At 61.9% G+C, this 20,391-nt stretch overlaps 2 protein-coding genes across 2 annotated transcripts; both read left to right on the plus strand.

Moving 5' to 3' along the window:
- Positions 1-4,796: 4,796 nt before the first annotated feature.
- On the plus strand, positions 4,797-9,321 carry LOC141916628 (methanethiol oxidase-like). The gene is made up of 10 exons (XM_074809321.1): positions 4,797-4,901; positions 5,422-5,607; positions 6,091-6,211; positions 6,608-6,790; positions 7,092-7,270; positions 7,506-7,584; positions 7,895-8,016; positions 8,114-8,206; positions 8,432-8,550; positions 9,159-9,321. Exons 2-10 carry the CDS (start codon positions 5,440-5,442, stop codon positions 9,319-9,321), a joined length of 1,227 nt encoding a protein of 408 aa, XP_074665422.1. The 5' UTR covers positions 4,797-4,901; positions 5,422-5,439.
- A 2,858-nt stretch (positions 9,322-12,179) lies between these two features.
- Positions 12,180-19,511, plus strand: LOC141916612 (methanethiol oxidase-like). The gene is made up of 13 exons (XM_074809288.1): positions 12,180-12,186; positions 12,322-12,393; positions 13,744-13,797; positions 15,694-15,806; positions 16,136-16,321; positions 16,929-17,049; positions 17,250-17,432; positions 17,637-17,815; positions 18,354-18,432; positions 18,538-18,659; positions 18,776-18,868; positions 19,000-19,118; positions 19,260-19,511. The coding sequence occupies exons 2-13, from the start codon at positions 12,327-12,329 to the stop codon at positions 19,420-19,422; spliced, it is 1,479 nt and encodes a 492-aa protein (XP_074665389.1). The 5' UTR covers positions 12,180-12,186; positions 12,322-12,326; the 3' UTR covers positions 19,423-19,511.
- The last annotated feature ends 880 nt before the right edge of the window (positions 19,512-20,391 follow it).

Consider the following 20,391-nt stretch of genomic DNA (forward strand, 5'->3'; position numbering starts at 1 on the left):
GCTGGAGGCAGAGTCTGCCCAGCAGACACCCCCGTGCCAGCCTGTGGCCCAGGTGGCCGGAGGTGGCCAGGCCAAATCCACCCTGGAATTCCCTCCCTGCGACGGGGCAGGTGCCATATTGAATATTGAGATCTCCTACCCCCCCCCGAATGCTTTTTGCTCTGCTTTTGTAGCATTTGCTCATTTTGGTGTTTAGAAGCTGGGCTGAATAGATGGAAATTGCACCGAGTGTGAATGTGACCTTTGTTTTCCTGAAGTGACGTTGCCAGGGAGATGAGGGTGCAAATGTAACAGTATTTTGTGGAGGAACCATGGATATTGCAGAAAGTGGAAAGGGTATTGATTAGGCTCATTTACCATAGATAAAAATATTCTCTTCTGTAACAGATGAACAAACCCCTGGTCCACATTCTGCCGTCACACGCGTGGTCGGATGAACAGACCCTCGTACAGAGAAGTGTAGCTGGGTCCTTGTGGTGGAACCTGACGTGCTGAGGCAAACTGCTCAGCCTGTGTACTCCTGGGCTGCTTTTCCTTCTCCTTCAGTGGCGGAAGGTCAACCGTGGTTGTTCTCCTTTGTTCTCGTGGGGTGTTCCTGACAGAATGTGGGACTTCAGCTTTGAGCCCGCCCCGCCTCAGCCCGAGATGTGCTACCAAGAGAAGCGGGAAGCGCAGCGTTATCCTCGCAGCCCCGGAGGCCGTCCCAGTGCAGCAAGGCTTAAGTGACTGTCAGCATTAAGGTCCCCTTTTCTCTCTGCCTCTTGGAGTGAAATAATTCTGCCTCTGGCTGGCTGTGTGATCCCCACGGCTGGCGGTGAAATGCCCGGCCCCCAGCCGTTCAGGTAGGACTGACAAATTGAGGCTCACTCCTTGAATTTAAATTCATCAGCTAAGCTCTGCTTCGGAACATCATCAGCCCGCCTGGCAGCTGCTGGTAACCAGACTGGGATCGTTAGGCAGCAAACACTGGTGTGCAGAGCTGGGGGGGCTCCAAGGGGGGGCTCCCACCCGCCGCTCTCGAAGCCACATCTTGAAGAAGTTAGCAGTCAACTTTGTTAAGCTTCCCGTACCGCATCAGCAGCTCGTGAATTAACCTCCAAACCTTGCCCCTGCTGTTGAGGTGATGAATTGTGCCTGTTTTGACACAAGGGCTGGATGTTGTGGTGTTCCTTCTGCTCCTGGAGAGGGGAACAGACTCACCAGAGTGAAACCCTTGGGAGATGCGGAGCTGGGAAGGTCTAGGACAACAAACCTCTGCTGGCATTTTTTGCTGGGACACCGGCACTGCCCAGAGTCTTTCCAAACTCTCAGGGTGCTCAGTGCCCGGCTGAGCTGCTTGGACACAGCAGGAGCTGCCGAGAGAGTTTGGAGGCCCAGTGAAAAGTGTAAGAAAGGGGGGGTTGAGTTTACAGAACCATGAGTGACACTTAGACACCCAGGGGCACCTCAGGGGTTTTATGGCCGGGTGAGATGGGACATGAACGTCCCCCCTGGTGCATGGGGGCAGGTTGGAGACGGCTCCCAGAGCCGGGGGAGCTCTTGTCTGGGTGTCCGGAGCAGACGTGGAGCTCTTGGTGAAGCAAGGTCTTCGCCCGGCACATTCAGAGCGCTGGGCCAGTCGGCACCGGGCTGCGCCACCGAGCCTTGGCCATGACCAGAATTACAGCGTGTTCTTCCCTAGCAGGGACGGAAGGGATGGCCGGGAGGAGGGAGCCATGGCCACCTCCATCTGGGCTTCTCCCTGCTGTGGCTTCCCCGCCCTGCCAGCCGCAGGGAGCTTCTCCTGGGCCGAGCGCCCAGGGCTTGTGCTCTCCGCTAACCATCGCCCACCGGCCTGTCGGTGCTGCCGAGCCTGCTCCTCCCCTCCCTGCCATCAGCTTTAATTAGAAAACTCTACACCCCACAGCTTGGTTTTGTGAGGGATGCCAAAGACGTCACTGGGAAAGCCAAAGAGGATGACCAGCAAACTTTGTTAATGAGTGGAGGAGCAATGAGCTCGTTAATGAGCAGGTGCGTGGGCGCCAGAGGAAGGCGCAGCGCGACACGCGCGCCCTGACAGCAGAAGCCGCGCAAAAGGCCTCAGCTGAGCTCTGCCGGGGCCTCTGGGGGAGCGGGAGCTTCTCGCGCGCCCCCGGGCCTGGCCGGGCTTCCTGCCAGCGTGGCAGACGAGGCCGGCGGCGAGGCGGGTGCGAGGCCCCAACCTCTTCTGCGTTGGGCTGGGGAAAGCGGGGCAGTCGTGCCCAGCCCCGAGCGGCATGGGAGCACCCTGGTGAGTGGAGAGGAGGGAACGGCCCTTCTGGGTTGCTCTGAGGAGGAGCTCGCTCCGGCCGGGAGCTGCTCCTGGACCGAGGGTTCCTTCTGCCCGTCGGGGAGGCGCCAGCCAGCCCCTCGTTTCCCCCTGATCCCTGCCGGCCGTTCAGCCTCCGGCTCAGCGCACGCTGGTGCGAGCTGCCTCCTGCTCTGCCCTTCGCCTGGCTCAACTGCTGGGCCTGGAGCTCTCCTTTCTGGCCCAGAGCTGGGGCTGCGTCCTCCTGCCAGCCCGGGCTGTCCTTCGGCGGGCAGCGGCCGCTGCTCCCCGCTGCCTGGGGCGCACTCGGGCCGTGCCTCCTGCCAGCCTGCAACGGGAATTTCCACTCCCTGTGGAAGGAGGGAGAACGAGCCTGCACAAAAATCCCCACTTTTTCCTTTCCTACTGCCTGAAAGAAAGCATTTGGCCAGCTGGGCCCACCTGCCCCGGGTACTGCAGGGATATTGGAGAAGCTGCTTAAAGCTGGGCACTGGGGCCCGGTGCCGGGCTGCGCCCGCGGCCGCCTGCCGCAGGTTTGAAGAGCTGCTCTGGAACCAGGGAGCATTAATGACAGCCCTGGGGAGACAGGCCAGCTCTCCTGATAGAGATCTCCCCAGAGCTTCTGTAATGGCCCTCTCGGAGGTTCCTGCATTCCTACACGGAGCAATTACTTATCCCATGTAATTTGCCGATGGATTGAGGACTTCTTCCACCAGACACGACACTTGTTCACGTTCCACTGCGCTTGGTGTTTCCTTCCTGCTTTGGTCTGGCAGCTGGGGGTGGCCACGCTCGTGGTGATCTCGGGAGGGGACCCTTCCTCCAGCACCCCTCTCTCCAACGCTCTTCTCAGGCCCTTTAGCAGAGATCTCTGCTGTTCCCGTGGGTCATTTGTAGAACTTCAGCCCAGTTCCGCCCAGACTGACGCCAGGCACTTTGCGGGGTTGGTGCTGCGTGGGGCCTTTGGTGGGAGCTGAGCACTGGGGGCTGGGCAAGGTGAGCAGATCCCTCAACAGGGGCACGGACTGTGTTTCCAGAGGCACCCATTTGTACCCTCAGGTGTTTTCTGGGTGTTTGGGGGATGTTGGCAGCTCCTCACCCGATGTCGGTGCTGCTGGAGCCCCCTCCCTGCTCCGAGCGCTGCAGCCCCGGACGCTGCCCTTAGAGCTCCCAAAGCCTTTCTGGGCAGAGGCCCGGCTGGGCCTGGCTCTCGGCGCTGAGCCCGGGCAGCCCGTGACGCCTTCAGCTCAGCCCTGCGGCAGAGACGTGCCTTCTGTCAGGGTCCAGCTCTCAGAGGAGCCTCTGGTGGCCTCCGTCTCTGCAAACCTTGTCATTTCCAGAGGCTGCTGGTGGGGCCGATTGTCGAGCTGGACTTGCCACCCCTCCCGTGGAATTTGCTGCCACTGCACGTTTGTGTGGCCGGAACCTGGGGACGGGGGGCGGCTTTAATTAGCTGGTGTCTCGGCTGGGACACGGAGGCCTCCGGAGCCCAGTACGTCCCAGTGGAAACCATCAGAGCCCCAGGATCAGATACGGGAGGTTGTTTAAGGAAAAGACCTGCATGGACCAGCAGATTTCTCCTGCAGATTGGTGCTTCGGGAGGCGGAAACAAGCCACAGCGCTGGTCTGGCACCTCCCAAACACTGTGGAGCGATGGCTCCTCCCTTGGCACCTCGCTTCTCCCCCACCCCTTTGCCTCTATATAAGGCCCCTGGGAGCAGCCTCGGCACAACTCGACCCACCCCGGCGAGGCAACAGCAAGCGGCACCCCCAGCTCCAGCACCTCCGCTCCCGAGGAGAGGGACCCCGGCACCTTCGACATGGGTAAGAGAGACTCTGCAGCCTCCCCGCAGCCCACGGCACCCCCCGGCCTCGGAGCCCCGTCCCGGATCTGGCTCCAGCCGCTGCCGGGAGGCTGCAGACATCCCACCCTGGAACCCGTCGGGTTGATGTCCCCGGCGGCTCTCCAGGGAGGATCCTCTCCCGGGTCTGTGCTCTGCCGGTGCCAGCCCAGCAGCAGGGGACGGGCAGCTGGGCTGGGGGAAGCTCCGTCTGGCGGGACAGAGGCTTCTGAGCAGGCGCCTCGCAAGGATGGGGACGTTTCTCATTTCTCCTTCTCTTCTCCCCAAACCAGACAGATGCAGAGCTCAGTGCTACGAGTGCTCCCCCTGCACGAATGCTGTGAAAGGCAAGTCCTCACCAGCGCGTTTTGGGGTGGGCGGAATAGAATAGAATAGAATAAGGAATAGAATAGAAAACTAGAAAGAATAGAATAGAATAGAATAGAATAGAATAGAATAGAATAGAATAGAATAGAATAGAATAGAACAGAACAGTTCCAGCTGGACAGGACCTACAACGACCATCCGGTTCAGCTGCCCGTAGGAAGGTCGCAGCACCTACAAAAATAAGTTCAGTCCTGTCCGAGAGCCTGTTGAAGCTTCTCTTTTCCTGCCCGGCCGGTCCATGGCCTGTTTTAACACAAGCTTTCTCCACAGCAGCTCCTAGAGAGGAGGTGGCCTACGTGACCTGTACCTACAGGGGAACGTGCATCGACCAACCTGACTTCCTGGCCACCGTCGATCTCAACCCCAAATCTCCTTGTTATGGCCAGGTACCTGCGTCTGCACTGGGCTTGTACTGGGCTTGTACTGGGCTTGTACTGGGCTGGGGACCGGCTGCTGGCTCTGTGCTTCGCGGTGCCTCCGCACTCAGGACTTTTCTCTCTTCTGCTGGGGAAGCTCAGACGGCTCCACAGCCCCCTGGCACGCTGGCTGCCCCTTTATGCCTCGCACCTTCTTGTCTTCCTGCACCTCCCTGTCTCAGCGCCCTGGCTTGGGCCCTTCCGCAGAGCTCAGCCTGGTTCTGTTGTGCCGCCGTGCCAGGGCTGTTCTGCTCCGCACTGCGCCAACCCGCCGCCCCACGGGGAGACCGGCACGCGCCTGTCTCTGGGGCTGCCGAGGAAGATTATCTGCATCTCCTGTGCGTCTTTGACCTGCTCAGTCACACTGGAGCTTGAACCTTCCCACAGATCTCCTCTGATGCAGGGAGTGGTGTTACCACCTCTAAACTGCTGGTTGCAGTGAAGCCCCCGTCCCTCCCCGCGGACCCTAACTCTCCCTTGACTGCCTTAGGTGATCCACCGCCTGCCCATGCCCAACCTCAAAGACGAGCTGCATTCCTCGGGGTGGAGCGCTGGCTGCGCCTGCGTGGGCAATGTCACCCTGAAAAGGAACAAGCTGATCCTTCCCGGTTTGATTTCTTCCCGCATCTACGTGGTGGATGTGGGTTCCCAGTGCCGGGCTCCCAAGCTGTGCAAGGTACGCTGGAGGTGATCCCAGGACAAGTTTCTGGGCAGGGGCTGGGCCCTGGTGCTTCTGGAATGGTACCCAGGGAAGGAGGGTTCCCTCTGCCTCTTCTCTCCTTCCCTGATTGCAGAGGGCTGGGTCACGCTTCCCTCTCAGCGCTCTCCTTTCCGAGCGCGGCGGGCTCCCGTTGCCACGGCGCTGTCCCTGTGTGCCCGTGGCTTTCAGAGAGAGTCCAACGGCCCAAGTGGTGCCACAGGCAGCCAGGCTGCTGGGGCTCAGGTGGTGCTTCTTGTCCGTGCAGAGGGGAGCTTGAGGTTCTGGGCTCCTCTGCCAGGAGCAGGCCCTGGCGCGGGCGAGTTCTTGGAAAGCAGGTTCCTGCCAGTGTCAGGGATTTCCAGGAGTCTCCGGTGGCCACGGGCTCTGCCAAGGAGCGTGAAATGAACTGAGAGGCTGGAGGCTGAAGGGGGCTTGTGTGTGTGTGTCAACTTTTTTCAGATGATTGAGCCAGTGGACGTCTTCTGGAAGTGCAACAAGGGCTACCTTGGTACCGTCCACAGCCTGCCTAACGGCGATATCTTGATTGCCAACATGGGAGATCCAGCTGGCAATGGCAAAGGTACGTTCTCCTGTAACCGTTCCAGGAACAGGATTCCTATTAGTAAAAGAACGAGCTGAACACCGTCAGGCTTTCAGGTTTCAAACAGCAAACGTGAGATAACTTGTTTGTAACTCCCCGTCCTTCTGTGCTGGTGTGAGCACAACCATCACCCACGAGCTGAGGCGCAGAGTGGGGATGTGGAGACAAGGTTAGAGGCAAAGCTGGTCTCCGCTCATTCAGGGGTTCAGCCGACCTGTCTTAGCACGGCTAAAGCATGTCTATAGCGTGTCTTCATATGTCTTAGGATTTCTGAGCGTGTCTTAGCACATCTTAGGACATCTTACCGTATCTTAGCCTGTTGCCTGTTCAGCAATGGCGTGTGTGACTTGTCGCGTGTCCCCTTTTGTGTCACAGGTGGATTTATCGTGCTGGATGGAGAGACCTTTGAGCTCAAGGGGAACTGGGAAAATGAGTGTCAAGTCCCCCCGACAGGGTACGACTTCTGGTACCAGCCACGCCACGATGTTCTGGTCAGCTCTGCTGGAGCCGTCCTAAAACGTGCGGGATACGGGTTTAACCCCTGTGACCTGAAGAAAGGTGAGGGAACACGGACACACGTGCTGAGCCGGATCTCGGCGAGGTGGTGGGCGGCTGGCGATGCCGTCGGGGAGCGGGGACGGGCAGGGTTCTCCCCGAACGGCCCGAGAACGGCCCATCTGCAGCCTCTGCCCTCGCGACAGGCCGGGCCCTGCCTTGTCCCGCGCCTCCCTACAGCTCTGCAGTTTCTCGGCCGATTCTGGCCAGTCGCTGCCGCGGCTGTGCCTGCCCTCAACGTTCTGGGGAGGGATTAGTGTCCTTGGGTAGCCCCCTCTTCTGACTGGGTTTTCCTTCTCCTCAGGGGTCTACGGGCGCCGCCTGAACTTCTGGAACTTGTCCTGCCGCAACCTCACCCAGTGCTTTGACCTGGGGGAGGACTCTCTGCCCCTGAACGTTCGATTCCTCCACAACCCCGATGCTGCCGAGGGATACGTCAGCTGCGCCCTGAGCGGTGTCACCTACCGCTTCTGCAAGTGTGAGGCAAGTCTTGTGCCCATGGCCAGGGCAGACGAGCAGCGGGGGGTTGAGCGATGAAGCCCCATCTTGCTGTCGGTGTCAGACGACGCTGCCCCGTTGTCTCTGCTGGGAGCAGCCGGTGCCGCAGCAGCCGTCCTCGGGCAGCTCTGCCTGCCCGTGCCAGCGTGTGGGTGCAGGGGAGGGTCCTGCCTGGCCAGCCAGGAGCGCTGACGGTGCGGGGCCTCTGTTTCTTGTGCAGAGAGGCTGCTGGGAAGTAGAGGAGGTGATTCGGATTCCGGCCATAAACGTGATAGATTGGATTCTGCCCAAGATGCCAGGTTCGTGTGCCCTGAGGGGGGATTCCTTTCTCCTGCCGCAGCGTTGTGCCGTGCAGCCTGGCAAAGCCCCCTCGCTGACACCCAAAGCCTCGCTGCGCAGTCGCCACGGAGGCTTGTTGGAGGGGCTGCGGGGCTCTGCACGCCCCTGAGCAGACGCCGCTGCCCCGGCAGGAGCCTGCGCGCCCGGGCAGGTCTCCTGAGCTAGAGGCACAGGCAGAGAACGGCGGGGAGAGATGGGAGCTGGGGCTGGGGGCCGGGCAGCTTTGCTGTGGCTGCTGCCTTTCTGGAGCTCCTCGTTTCTGTGCCCCAGCCTTCACAGCCGACATCATCATCTCCATGGACGACAGGTTCCTGTATCTCAGCAACTGGTGGCACGGAGACATCCGCCAGTACGAGCTCTCCAAAACCTGCAAGCCCAGGCTGGTGGGACAGGTGAGGCAGGAGCAGCGGGGTTGCGCTGTGGGTTCCTCAGCAGGAGCTGGGGTGGGTGGATGACACGGCAACGTGTGTCCCGTTGCCTCGCTCGCAGGTCTTTGTGGGAGGCCTCCTCACCAGATGCGGGTCCGTGTCCGTGTGCCGGAATGAAGAGCTGAAGTGCCAGCCTGAGCCCTTGGTGGTCAAGGTGAGTTCTGCGTCCTCGCTGGCCTCTGGCGTCCTCCGGCCTTCGGTTCTGCGCCGCTGACTCTGGGCACAGGGTGTCTGGGCAAGGTCCCCGCTGAGGTGCCACGTGTCTGTGGGGTCTGGCAGCTCGCTGTGCCACGAGGGGAGGGGAGGGGGCCGCTCTGCTCTGCCCGGCTCCCACCTCCTGCGCAGCCGGTAACCGCGGTGCCGTGCGCTGTGTCTGCAGTGCAAGAGGGTGTACGGCGGCCCCTGCAAGATGCAGCTCAGCCTGGATGGCAAGAGGCTCTACGTCACCAACTCCTTCTACAGCACGTGGGACAAGCAGTTCTACCCGTGCATGGTCAGGTGAGAAGTGTTTGGGGGGCAAGGAGCCTCCTTGGGGTGGCCTCTGTGCTCGGAGCGGGAGAGGCGTCTCATCTGGGGGCTACCGGGACACGGGCGCCATGGCAGGGGACGAGTTTCCCGATGCTCATCCCCGTGGCTTCCTCATCGTGACTCTCACTGGCCGTTGGCTCACAAGCATCTCTGGCCAGGCACGGTGCAGCCGCCGCCTGTCGGGAGCTGCAGGGCCCAGGGCTGGCTCAGGAGAGCGCGAGTGTTTGGGGCCAAAGGGTGGAGTGAACCCACCTGCGGGTCTCTGGGAGCCGGGCCACGGCTCTGCCCCAGCACCTCCCGCTGCAGCCCCCAGAGCTGTTTCGATTTAGCAAACAGACGACCGTCTCCACACAAAGGCGAGCTCCAGCCTGCCCCTCGCACCCCGCGTGGCGGCTTCCTCACGTCCCCTGAGAACTCAGGGAAAGCGTCGAACCTGAGCCTCCGCCCCCTCCCTGCAGAAGATGAGATGCTCAGGGGAAGCCTCTTCCTCCATCAGCAGCAGGAGGGTGACGGGCACGATCTCCTGCCCAGGGCCCTGCTTTGCTTCCTCTAACGGCTGCGCTCTTGTCCCCTCGCAGGGAAGGCTCCGTCATGCTGCAGATTGATGTGGACACTGAGAATGGAGGCCTCGCCGTCAACAAGAACTTCCTGGTGGATTTTGGAAAGGAGCCCTGCGGGCCTTGCCTTGCCCATGATATCCGCTTCGCTTGTGGGGATTCCACCTCCGATATCTGGGCCTAGGCACCATGTGGAAGATTTCCCCTCTTCTCTCTCTTCCGTAGCGCAGCCGTTTAGGAATTGTGTAGGGTAGTTGGGTTTGGGGTCCCCCTTCCTCGCTGGAGTCTGGATTTCTGCTAACAGGAGCTACGGAAGCTCTGCCTAGTTGTGAGGGTTGGGTTCAGGCAAACCAGTGAACAGTGACACATGGCATGGTTTCGGGGGTTTCAGACTTTCCAGGGTTTTGGGGGGTCTCAGGGCAAAGCAATCCCCGGGTGTGACCCAGCGCGGAGCCCAGGGCAGTTGCGGGGCTGTGGGGGTGAGCAGGACACGCGGCGCCTTCGGGCCGGTCTCTGCGCCCCCGCCGGGCCTCCCCTCGCTGCCGCGGGCTGGCGGGACCTGCCTTGGCCTCCCAGCCCCGCTGGCTGCTGCTGCCTGGGGCCGGTGGCAAGGCCCACAGCTCTCGGGTACGACTCGGAGCTCGTTCGCACCTGAAAACCAAGGCACGAGCAAGTGAAGTGCCCAGCTGGTCTGAGTTGCTGCTCTTCAGCCAGGTCATTCCTGGACAGCCCGTCCCCGGCCGGAGCCCTCCTGGCTCGCTTCCCCCCGCCTGGGTCGATGCGCCTCACAGCTGAAGGGCTTGGAAGTGCTTCACTTTGAAAAGAGGTGCCTGTTTCCTGACACTGGTTTGCTCTTCTGTTCTGCTTTAAACAAAATAAAATTGTTCTTTGCATCAGTTAGATCCTCACGTGTCTTATTTCATTGGAGCTTTTCTCTCTTGTGTCCAGCGGTGGTTCATGAGCAGGTCAGGCTCTTAGAAATCCCTACGGCAGAAGCACGGGCTGGTCAGGAGCGCCCCTCAGTCTTCCTGAAACCCAAAGTTTGCAAAAATGTGGATATAATGTGAATCTTTATAAATTTTAATATTTTACATATTTACCTTTGAAGAAAAGATCTTCAATTTTTTTCCTCACACTTCCCATGGCCAACCATTCCTACAGCTCTCTTGTGCACCCTTGACGGTCCCAGGAGAAAAACAATCCCCTCTGGAGAACAGTCCCGCAGCTTCAGTGAGGTGTCCAGGAGATCTGGAGGAATTGCTGCCTTGGGGGGCCTCTTCTCACGGGCTAGGGAGGACGACATTCCCCGAGGTCTCAAGGTTCAGGAGGTGGGCGTCACCCCTGGGGCGCTGCTTGAGTGTGACACCCAGAGCTCCTGGTTTGTGGCCTCCCCCGGGGACGTCCCTGCTGAGGTGGCTTTGGAAGGAGCCTGATCTCACCGGCCTCAGACCCTGCAAAGCCCGTCCCTGCGCAGCGGCGCCTGCTCCTCCCCGCGGCTGGAGGCAGAGTCTGCCCAGCAGACACCCCCGTGCCAGCCTGTGGCCCAGGTGGCCGGAGGTGGCCAGGCCGAATCCGCCCAGGAAGCCCCTCCCTGCGACGGGGCAGGCGCCATCCCCGCTGGCGCAGGGCAGAACCCCCCACCCAAGGGCTGTGTTTCTGGGGTTGGGCAGCGTCTGCCACCCCTCACGCTGTGGCCAGGGCTCAGCCCAGGCTTCGAGCTGCCGCCGAGCCGGGAAGGCCAACGGGAACGGAGGAGGCCCAGCCCCTGCTCCCTCGTCACGCCGCACTCTGCCCGCGCCGCATGGATGCGGACGTGACTCTGCTGGTGTGAGCAAACTCCTTCGTCCCCTCCAAGGCCTTTCCCAGGCCGCTGGGTCCCGATTTCCATGTTTCGGGGAGCGTGGGCCTCCTCCTCCCCCTTGTGTGCAAGTCAGGAATGAGGGACGTGGGGCGCGTGCGGTGCTGTGGAGGTGCCTTACCTGGGGCGGCGGCGCACGGTGGTGCCTGGCGTTGGCTGCTTCCTCTGCTCCCTCCTGGGGTTATTTGGGACACGGGCTTGTCCCCGCTGCCAGCACCCGGCAGGTCCTTCGCAGCTTCCAGCAGCTGCCCTCGAGGACAGACCCCGCTGCATCTCCCCTCTCCCCGAAGGGAATTACCCCCCTTACAGCAACCTCCACGGCCGCAGCCATTCCCACAGATGAGGACTGGAAGGCGCCTGTGAGTCCAGATGCTGCTTATACCCCCCTTGTCCTTCGGGGCCTCCTGGGGAAGTTTTCCTGTGCCAGAGGCAAGGCGGGACCCAGGGGGCTGAGCCGCCCGCCGCGGCGTGACTCTGCCGTGCGCTCCACGGCGCGGTCTTGGGCATCACGTACAAACAGACGAGCCCGGGCAGGTGCGTGCGGCAGAGCCTGAGCCGAGGCCGATGGTTGTTTTGCTGGCAACCGTCAGGGGCAGCGGGCTGAGAGCCTCTGATGGCAGAGTGACTGTCTGAGCTGCTGGTTTCAGCCCACCTCTGGGCTGAGCGCTGGAGGGGACAAGGCAGCGATGTGCCTGTGGCGGGCGAGCACCCCTGCACTGCCGAAGCCCAGCCGGCTGACACCCGCTTCGCACCAGACGCAGCAGCCGACACCCTGACTAAGTGGGATGTGTCATGGGGAAAACTGTTACATTGCTCTGCCCTCCTCCCCGCCAGCAAATTAACCTCCCACAGCAAACGCTCATCCTGCAGTTAAAAGAACCCCCGTCCTCGCTTTTCATTTTCAGTCGTGATTAACATCTGCAACCTCATAAAATTATTTCTGTGGTTGGGCGCGCAGTGCTTGCCCGTCCCCCGTCAGGGGCACCCCGTCAGCCCGTGACACCTCTCGAGACAGTCTCCTTTCCCTCCACAGCCAAAAGCTCCCGTTTTTCCAGTGTGTGAGGATGTGTGTGCTGTGCAGCGCACAAACAGCCCCGGCCCCTACCCCTGTGGGAGGGGGGAAGGTTCTGGTAGTGCTGGAGTCGCTTCCCTGCACGTTTCCAGCGCTGTGAGACGCTAAAGGCTGCCCCGGTACCTCCCACAGCCCGACGCGTGTGGATCCTCCCCTTGGCATCCTTCTTCCAAACCCTCCTTCTCCCCATCCCGCTCCCTATATAGCTGAACCCCCGCAGAGCTGCATCTTCCCTCTTGACTTGCTCCTGGCAGGCAGAATGCAGGCGGCATCGTCTCCTCCCGCTGCTCATCAGCAGGTGAGATCCAACCCGGCCTCCAGCACAGGTAAGAGATCTCTCCGCTGAGGAGAAGGCTCGGGACTGCTGGGGGCTCGGTGCCTCTGGCCGTGGGCGCTGCGCCTGGGTCCTCCTAAACTCCCTGGGAGCTGGGGCTCGTGGTTTTGTTACTCAGACACCCAGAAAACAGAAAAAAAAAACCTAGGGATGAACGTGGTGTTCTCTCTGGCCAGGTTTATTGTCTCAAGCTGCTGGAAGTGCCAGGAAACATTTCGGTAGGCTGATGATTAAAAGCCACCCGACTATTCTCTCAGTTATTCATCCGCAGCTTGCGCAGGCTGGGGCGAGCTGCACCACGGCAGGGAGCCCTCGGCGCAAAGGCTGGCCTTGGAGGGGCTGTTTTTGCAGGAGGGGTACAAGGAGAAGGGAGAAGCAAGCTGGAGGGGGTTCCTCAGTGCTTCGGGTGGGAGCGTTTCCCTGGGGGAGCAGGGACACGAGTGATAAAACAAGTAAGAACAAAACCAAAGAAGGAGCTGACGCAGCAAAGCCAAGTCGTCTGGTTCAGCCGGGGGTTTCCTCCCTCTCCTCAGGCTCACCAGCGTAAACGGGGGGAAGGGGTCTCCTTTTGGTGGTGGTGGTTGTTTCCTAACAAGCTGTTTTACAACTGCGTTACGGACAACTTTCTCAGCAGTTTTTATGAAAGTCCTTTGCAGAACGCCTGGCAGGGGTCAAAGTGCCCCAGAGACCCGCGGCAGCGTGATGGGGACTCCCGGGGTGATGCTGGGGGCTGGCGAGGAGCCTGACACCTCCAGACTGGACATCCCGGGTGGAAACGGGGTTTTCTGTGCGAAAGTTTTGCATTAACGTCCCCAAAGCCCAAACCAAGGCGCAGCAAAGCGCAGCCGCCCCAGAGAGGGTCGGGAGGAGCCGCAGAGCTGAGCCTGGGCCTGGGCTCATCCCCCTCCTCACCCCGCAGCGAGGGGATGCTCCCTCCCCGCTCAGCTCCCAGGAGGATCCTCTCCCCTCCCTCAGCCCTGGTGCAGCAGCCCGGCCATGCTGCCTCCACTCCTCCTCCTCCTCCTCGCAGAAGAAGCGCAGAGCTCTCGGCGTCTCCCCGAGGCCACGCGAGCCTGGCATGGCCCCTTCCTCTCCCCCACGAGGGGAGGCACAGCGGAGAGACGCAGCTCTGAGCCGTGTCCCTGTCTGCGCTAGGAACACACCGCTGGCTTTTTTGGGCCCCAAACCTTTCTGGGGGTCACTTGGATGCACGTGGGCAACCTGGTTCACCTCGGGCATTGCCACGGAGTGGGAGCGTGCAGTGAGCGGTTCCTTTGCAAAAAGGGATTAAAAGAACTCGCTGTCGTCTAATTTCTGTTTGTTTCTGTTCTTCTCAACGCAGAAAAGTGTGGAGCGTGTGGTCCTGGCTTCGCCTCGCCTCTGGACGCGATGAAAGGCAAGTCTGCAACCCAGCGCGGGAGGGAAAAGCCCTGCGCTGCCTGTGATTTAGGTGAAGATTAGAGCAATGCTTTCAAGAGGGCGTTATCAATTAACTCCATTATCCGAGGAGGCTCCCAGCAAGCGTTAGGGAAGCGATGGTTTCGCTTCTGGCCTGTCCTGAGGCCAAACATCAATTGCATAATGACAGCTTGGTGTCAGAACAAACCTTTTCAGGTTTTATGGTGGTTTGGGGTGGGTCACAGCCAGCAGCGCAGTCACCTGTGGCTTCCTGCTGCAAAACCAAACGGGATTGTTGGGTTTCTCAGAGGCAGTTGTATTGCCAAGGCTGGAGCTAAACCCAGGGAGGGAGAGGGGACCACGCTGGTTTTTCTTTGCACTCCGCTCCTGATGGTGGGATCACAACGTGACAAAACCTCCTTGTATAAAAACCAGCCTCAGGGGCTTTGCCTGAGAATCCTGCTTGCTGCTCGCTGCACCGCGACACCCGTGCTCTGATGTGGGGAGCCTGGTGAATGCATCATCTCTGGCCATCCCTCCCTTAATCCTCTTCTCTAGGGCTTAGCACACGCATCCTTGAAACCTTAGAGAGCTCTGGAGCTTGCTCATGATCCCCGATTCCTCTCCCTGAAACAGCTTTGAACCAAGAAAACAATGAAGAGATGAGTCTTCAGCACACCCCTGCGTGCTGGCAGGGCTGGGCAGTGATTGAAATTAATAGGGAATAGCACAAATCCCGTCGGCTCTGCTACTCTGGCACGTTCCCTCGGGAACTATCTGGTTGCTTCAGCAGTGCCGAGCAGCTCTGGCACCCGAATTGCTCGTCCACGCAGACGTCGGGCTCCGGAGCAGGGGCTGGGGAGCTGCTCGGGGGCCCTCGGAGGCCTCGGGAGGTGCACGAGCTCTGTGGCCGCGTTCCCTCCCCGGCTTTGGTGCCGCTGCGGTGCGGGGACAGGACCCCTCGAGCTCTGGCAGCTGCGCTCACACCCAGGACTGCACGGGCACCGCTCTGTGGAGCTTCACACAGGGCCTGTGTTGCCAAGCCAGCTATTACCTGGTTTGGATCAGATCCAAAGGTCCAAATCACCTCTCCGTGCCTGTTTTCCACCATTCCCTCTTCCTCAGCATTTCCTAAACCAGTTCTTCCCCACTAGCCCTCGCTTTGGCAGTACTTTATCCTGACACAGCCGAGAGCGAGCTCCACCTCCGCAGCGATAAGGTCACCCTGTGGGGTCTGAATGCTCCCGAGGGCTGAGCGCTGCCCCACAGCGAAGCCATTTCCCAGCAAAGCTGCTCGCCCGTGCCGTGGGGAGCAGCAAGGGAGCGTGGCAGACGTGTCCTGCGAGGACAGCCCTGGGGCAGAGCCCTTCTCCCTTTCCCCGCGGGATGCCCGGCAGACGGGCACCTCCTGCGTCACGGTAGATGTTCCCTGCTCGGCAGGACTGAGGGACTGCGCAGGGGTTTCTGCCTTGGGCGTCAGTCTGACGAGCGCTTCTCAGGTGGTTTTACGGCTTCTGCTGTGTAGATGTGATGGAAACGAGACACGATGTGGTTTGATTCGCGAGACTGGTAGGGTTGGGGAAGGGCTGGGGTGTCCTCGCAGGCCTGGGGTGATCCCAAAGCCGTGGGCTTCCACAGGGACTCTGAGGTCCAGGGGTCCCTTCCCAGGCCAAGGGATCTGAGTAAGCCCGAACCCTGCAGGCAGCCCCCTCCAGACAGAGCCTGGCCCGGTGCCTCTGGTAGGGCAGGGAGGTGGAGATCCAACTGCCCCGTCCGTACAGGGAACACACCAGCTCCCCGGGAGGGGGGTCCAGGCTGACCACAGACTCCTGCCAGGTGTTTATTGTCAGAGGCGGTTTCTGCTGATGCTCACGCAACGTTTCTCTCTTGGCAGGTCCCCGGGAGGAGATTGTGTACGTGCCCTGCATCTACAGGAACACAGGGAGAAAGAAACCCGACTTTCTGGCCACTGTGGATGTCAACCCCGAATCTCCGCACTATTGCCAGGTTCCAAACGCTTTCTCTTGGTACTAAACTGACCCGGGAACCAGCTGGGTGCTCGCCCTTCGTGCTCCCCAAAGCTGCTGGCTCAGTACTGACGGCTGATGCCTGTCTGGTTCTCCCCATGACTCTGAGCCTTCCTGTGCTTACCCGGCGTGTCCAACCCACTTCCTGCCCCGTCCTTGGGATCCCCCGGGTGCCATCGCTCCCCTCTGTGGGGTGAGGCTTTGCCTGGGGCACCCCGACCCTGCAGTGGGCTCTGCCCTGCGCCCAGCTCCCCCGCCTGCTCCTGCCGCCCGGCAAAGACCCGTCTGAGCAGGGCCGGGACCCCGCAGGTGATCCACCGCCTGCCCATGCCCAACGTGGGGGATGAGCTGCACCACTCGGGGTGGAACGCCTGCAGCAGCTGCTTCGGGGATGCCACCAAGAAGCGGAACCGCCTGATCCTCCCCAGCTTCATCTCCTCCCGCATCTACGTGGTGGACGTGGGGACGGACCTGCGAGCTCCCAGGTTGTTCAAGGTACCCGAGGGCGGCGCCGGCGCACGGTGGAGGCTACAGGACTGGGATGGCGGCTTCTGCCTGTGGTGACAGCTTGGCCAGGAGGCTTTGGGGTGAGCTTGAGAGCTTGGCGGGACCCTGATGTCTGGATGACAGTACAGGAAGGCTGCAGACGGCGGTTGCTCTCCTGCTGATGTGCAGATACTGAGTTCTCCCTCTAGCCCCGCGTGGGAGGGACGTGGGCACGCCGGGTGCCAGGCGCAGCACTGTCCGTCGGGGTTACGCTCCGTGTCTCGCCTGCAGCACGTGTCCCGCAGGGACCCGCAGGCATCTGTATGCGCTTTGCCCCAAGCCTGGGTGTGCGAGGGCCTGGCCGGAGGCTGGCAGCCAGCTCCTCGTGGCGACCGCAGCAGCCACCCCGTGTGCCGGCACGCCTGGGGACGCAGGACTGCACGCACTCGGCCCCAGCTCATGCGCTCTGGCTGCACAGAAATTCCCATCTTGAGGTCAGGCAGGAGCTGCCCGGCCACCCCACGGGGCAACACCGGGCTGGTGAGCCTGCGCTCAGCGCCGCAGCGAGCACCCGCCTCGCACAGGGGCCGTGACGGTGCCTGTGAACTCCCGGCAGGTTGTCGATGCAGAGGACGTCTTCTGGAAGTGCAACCTGGGCCACCCCCACACCTCCCACTGCCTGGGCAGCGGGGAAATCATGATCAGCGCCCTGGGAGACCCGGCCGGCAATGGGAAAGGTACCCCCGTCCCCCGGGGAGAGGGCGCGGGGACAGGAGGAACAGTCCCCACGCCCAGAGCTGTCCCGGAGGCTCCATCCAGGTCTCCCAGTCCAGCAGCCGGGTCTGCAGCGGGCTGATCTGTCTGTCGCTGCTTGTTTTATAACACGTAAACTGTTAATCTGGATGATTTCCTCCCTACCGGTGTGGTTTTCCATCAGGCGGTTTTATTCTGCTGGACGGAGACACCTTCGAGATCAAGGGGAACTGGGAGAAGGGGGACAAGATGCCCCCGATGGGTTATGACTTCTGGTACCAGCCGCGCCATAACGTCCTGATCAGCACTGAGTGGGGCATCCCAAAATGCCTGGGATACGGGTTTGACCCGAACGACCTGAAGAAAGGTGAGAAAACCGTTGTTTAAATGCTCCAGGAGAGAGATGCTGAGCAGGACAGCAGGAAGGCCAAACGCCAACCCTCTTCTGAGACCAGGGACTGTCTCTGCGGGGAGCTACAGGGGCTGAGGACGCACCCCAGCCCGTAGCCCTTCTCCTTGAGACCCTGCGCCCGCAGCATCCCCTCTGCCCCCTCCTTCTCCCCCCTCCCAGGGCGCTACGGACGCCGCCTCAACGTGTGGGACTGGACCACTCACACCTACGTCCAGGCCATCGACGTGGGCGAGGACGCGGCCCCCCTGGAGATCCGCTTCCTGCACAACCCCGCCGCCGCCGAGGGCTACGTGGGCTGCACCATCAGCAGCGCCGTCCACCACTTCTACAAGACCGAGGTACGCGCTCCCCCGGCGTGCGTGGACAAGGGGGTGCTCCCCCTCGGCTGGCTGAGCCGCGGCATCCCCCTTCCCGCACCCCCCCGTCCCCCCAGCCCGGCTCCGGGCCCCGCCGGCGCACACACCGCTGCCCCCAGAGCACGAGCGGGCTTGGGCTGATCTCACCAGAGGACTTGTTCTGGCCCGCAGCAGTTTAGGCTGAAACGATTTAACATAAAGATTTATTCGTACCTTTGCTGTGGATTTACAACAGCCCAAGCAGTATTCCTCTCGGTGTCTGTTGTTACGCGTAATGACGAATTGGGTGAGGAGAGAGAACATCCTGTGCCAAACCAGCTAATCTGGCTGGAAAATTAGACAAGTTTTTGCCCACAAAGCCCTTCCTGAGGTCCCAGAGCCAGCGGTGGCTGCCCGAGCAGCTGAGCTACAGCCCTAGAGACGTGGTGGCCGTGCAGACGCAGCGACCGGCCCCGCGTCGGGCCGTATCCTGCCTCTGCCGCGCACCCTGAGCCCCCCGGGGCCGTGCTCTGTCCCGCAGCGAGGAGACTGGGCGGCCGAGAAGGTGATCCAAGTCCCCAGCAAGAAGGTGGAGGGGTGGCTCCTCCCGGACATGCCAGGTGGGTGCATCCCCGCAGAGGCGGGTGCCGAGGGGCTCCCCGGCTTCCCCGGGGCGCTGCCGGTGCTGCCGCTGGTTCGTGCAGCTCTGTCGTCCCCTCCCCAAGGCTTCATCACCGACATCCTCATCTCGCTGGACGACAGGTTCCTGTTCTTCAGCAACTGGCTGCACGGCGACGTCCGCCAGTACGACATCTCCAACCGCCGCCGGCCCCGGCTGGTGGGGCAGGTGAGGCGGCAGCGGGCTCCTGGCCGTGGCCCGACGCTTTTCCTGCATCTCTGGGGGGTGGCTGGGATCGGCCCCTCCTCGCCGCCTCGGCCACCCAGACCTTTGGGCTCTTGCAGATCTTTTTGGGTGGCAGCATCACCCGGGGAGGACCCGTGACGGTGTGCGGGGACGAGGAGCTGCAGAGCCAGCCGGAGCCCTTTGTCATCCAGGTGAGCTCCGCGTCGCCCCGGGACCGCAGCGGGGCTGGGGCGCGGGTCCTCGCGGTTCTGCTCCGCTGCATCCCCCGGGATGGACGTGGCGGCGTCCCCGCCGTCCAGCACCCTCCTCCGCCCGCTCCCAGGGCAGGAGGGTGTCGGGGGGACCCCAGATGATCCAGCTCAGCTTGGACGGGAAGAGGCTCTACGTCACCACGTCGCTCTACAGCGCCTGGGACAGGCAGTTCTACCCCGACCTCGTCAGGTGAGAGCCCAGAAACGCGGGCGATGGGGGGACCCCGCAGCTCAGGGACCCCACCTTGGCAGCTCCTCGGGGGAGGCAGCGGCCAGTCCCCGCCTCGGGGGGGTCCGTCTCCCCCAGCCCCCCGCTCTGGCCGCCCCGCAGGGACGGCTCCGTCATGCTGCAGCTGGAGGTGGACGCGGCGCGGGGCGGCCTGGCAGCCAACCCCACCTTCCTGGTGGACTTTGGGCAGGAGCCCGACGGGCCCTGCCTGGCGCACGAGATCCGCTACCCCGGCGGGGACTGCACCTCCGACATCTGGCTGTAGCCGCCGCCCCCCAAAATCCCCCCGCGCCGGGGCTGCGGCGACCCGCGCTCGCTTCAATAAACCCGGCGGCAGCTGCCGCCTGCAGATCAGTCGTGACTGTAACCTGTTCTCGCCAGCCAGAAAACACTTTTTTTTGCTTTCTGACCAAACGAGGGACGCGACACCCCCACCCCCACCCCCAACAGGCGGCTTTTCCGCGCTGGGAGCGTTTTCTCCCCCAAAAAGGCAAATCGGGTTTACACGGCGGGAGCGGGAGCCTCCGGCACAACCACGGGCTCACGCCCGCTGCCCGCACACACGCCCAGCACACGCCCGCGGCGCACACGCGTGACACGTGCACACACGCACTGTGCACACGCACCGCACACGCTTACACACGTGTGGTGTGGGGACCGCACGGCCCCGGCGCACGTGTAAACGCAGCGGGCACACGCAGCGCACACGCGGTGCCGACACGCTGCGTACGCACACGGTGCACGTGTTGCACACGCACTGTGCACGCTGCGTGCCCGTATGCTACATGCGGGCACACGCATTGCACGTGCAGATGGAATGTGTGCGCCACACCCCTTGCACACACACACCTTGCACACGCACCTGTTGCACACACACTGCGTGCACACACATTGCACACACATCCCTTGCACACGAACCCCTTGTACACGCACCCGTTGCACACGCACCCCACGCTGCACACACCGCCTGCACACCCGTTGCACACGCACCCCTTGCACACCCGTTGCACACGCACCCCTTGCACGCGCACGCACGGGGACCCCTTTACCCTCGTGCTTCCTCCTCCCGCCCCACCAATCAGAAGGCTGTTACTAGGCAGACTTCAGCTCAGGCGCGGCCACTCAGGAGACCGACCCCGCTTGTATCCGGGTAGGAAAGCCAGAGCAGCCAATCGCGTTAAAGGAGAGCCCAGTATCCGGGCAGACCGGCGGCGCCGCAGCCAATCAGAAAATA

This window comes from Strix aluco, chromosome 30 (genome assembly GCF_031877795.1).
Source record: "Strix aluco isolate bStrAlu1 chromosome 30, bStrAlu1.hap1, whole genome shotgun sequence".
In the NCBI taxonomy this organism is placed as follows: domain Eukaryota; kingdom Metazoa; phylum Chordata; class Aves; order Strigiformes; family Strigidae; genus Strix; species Strix aluco.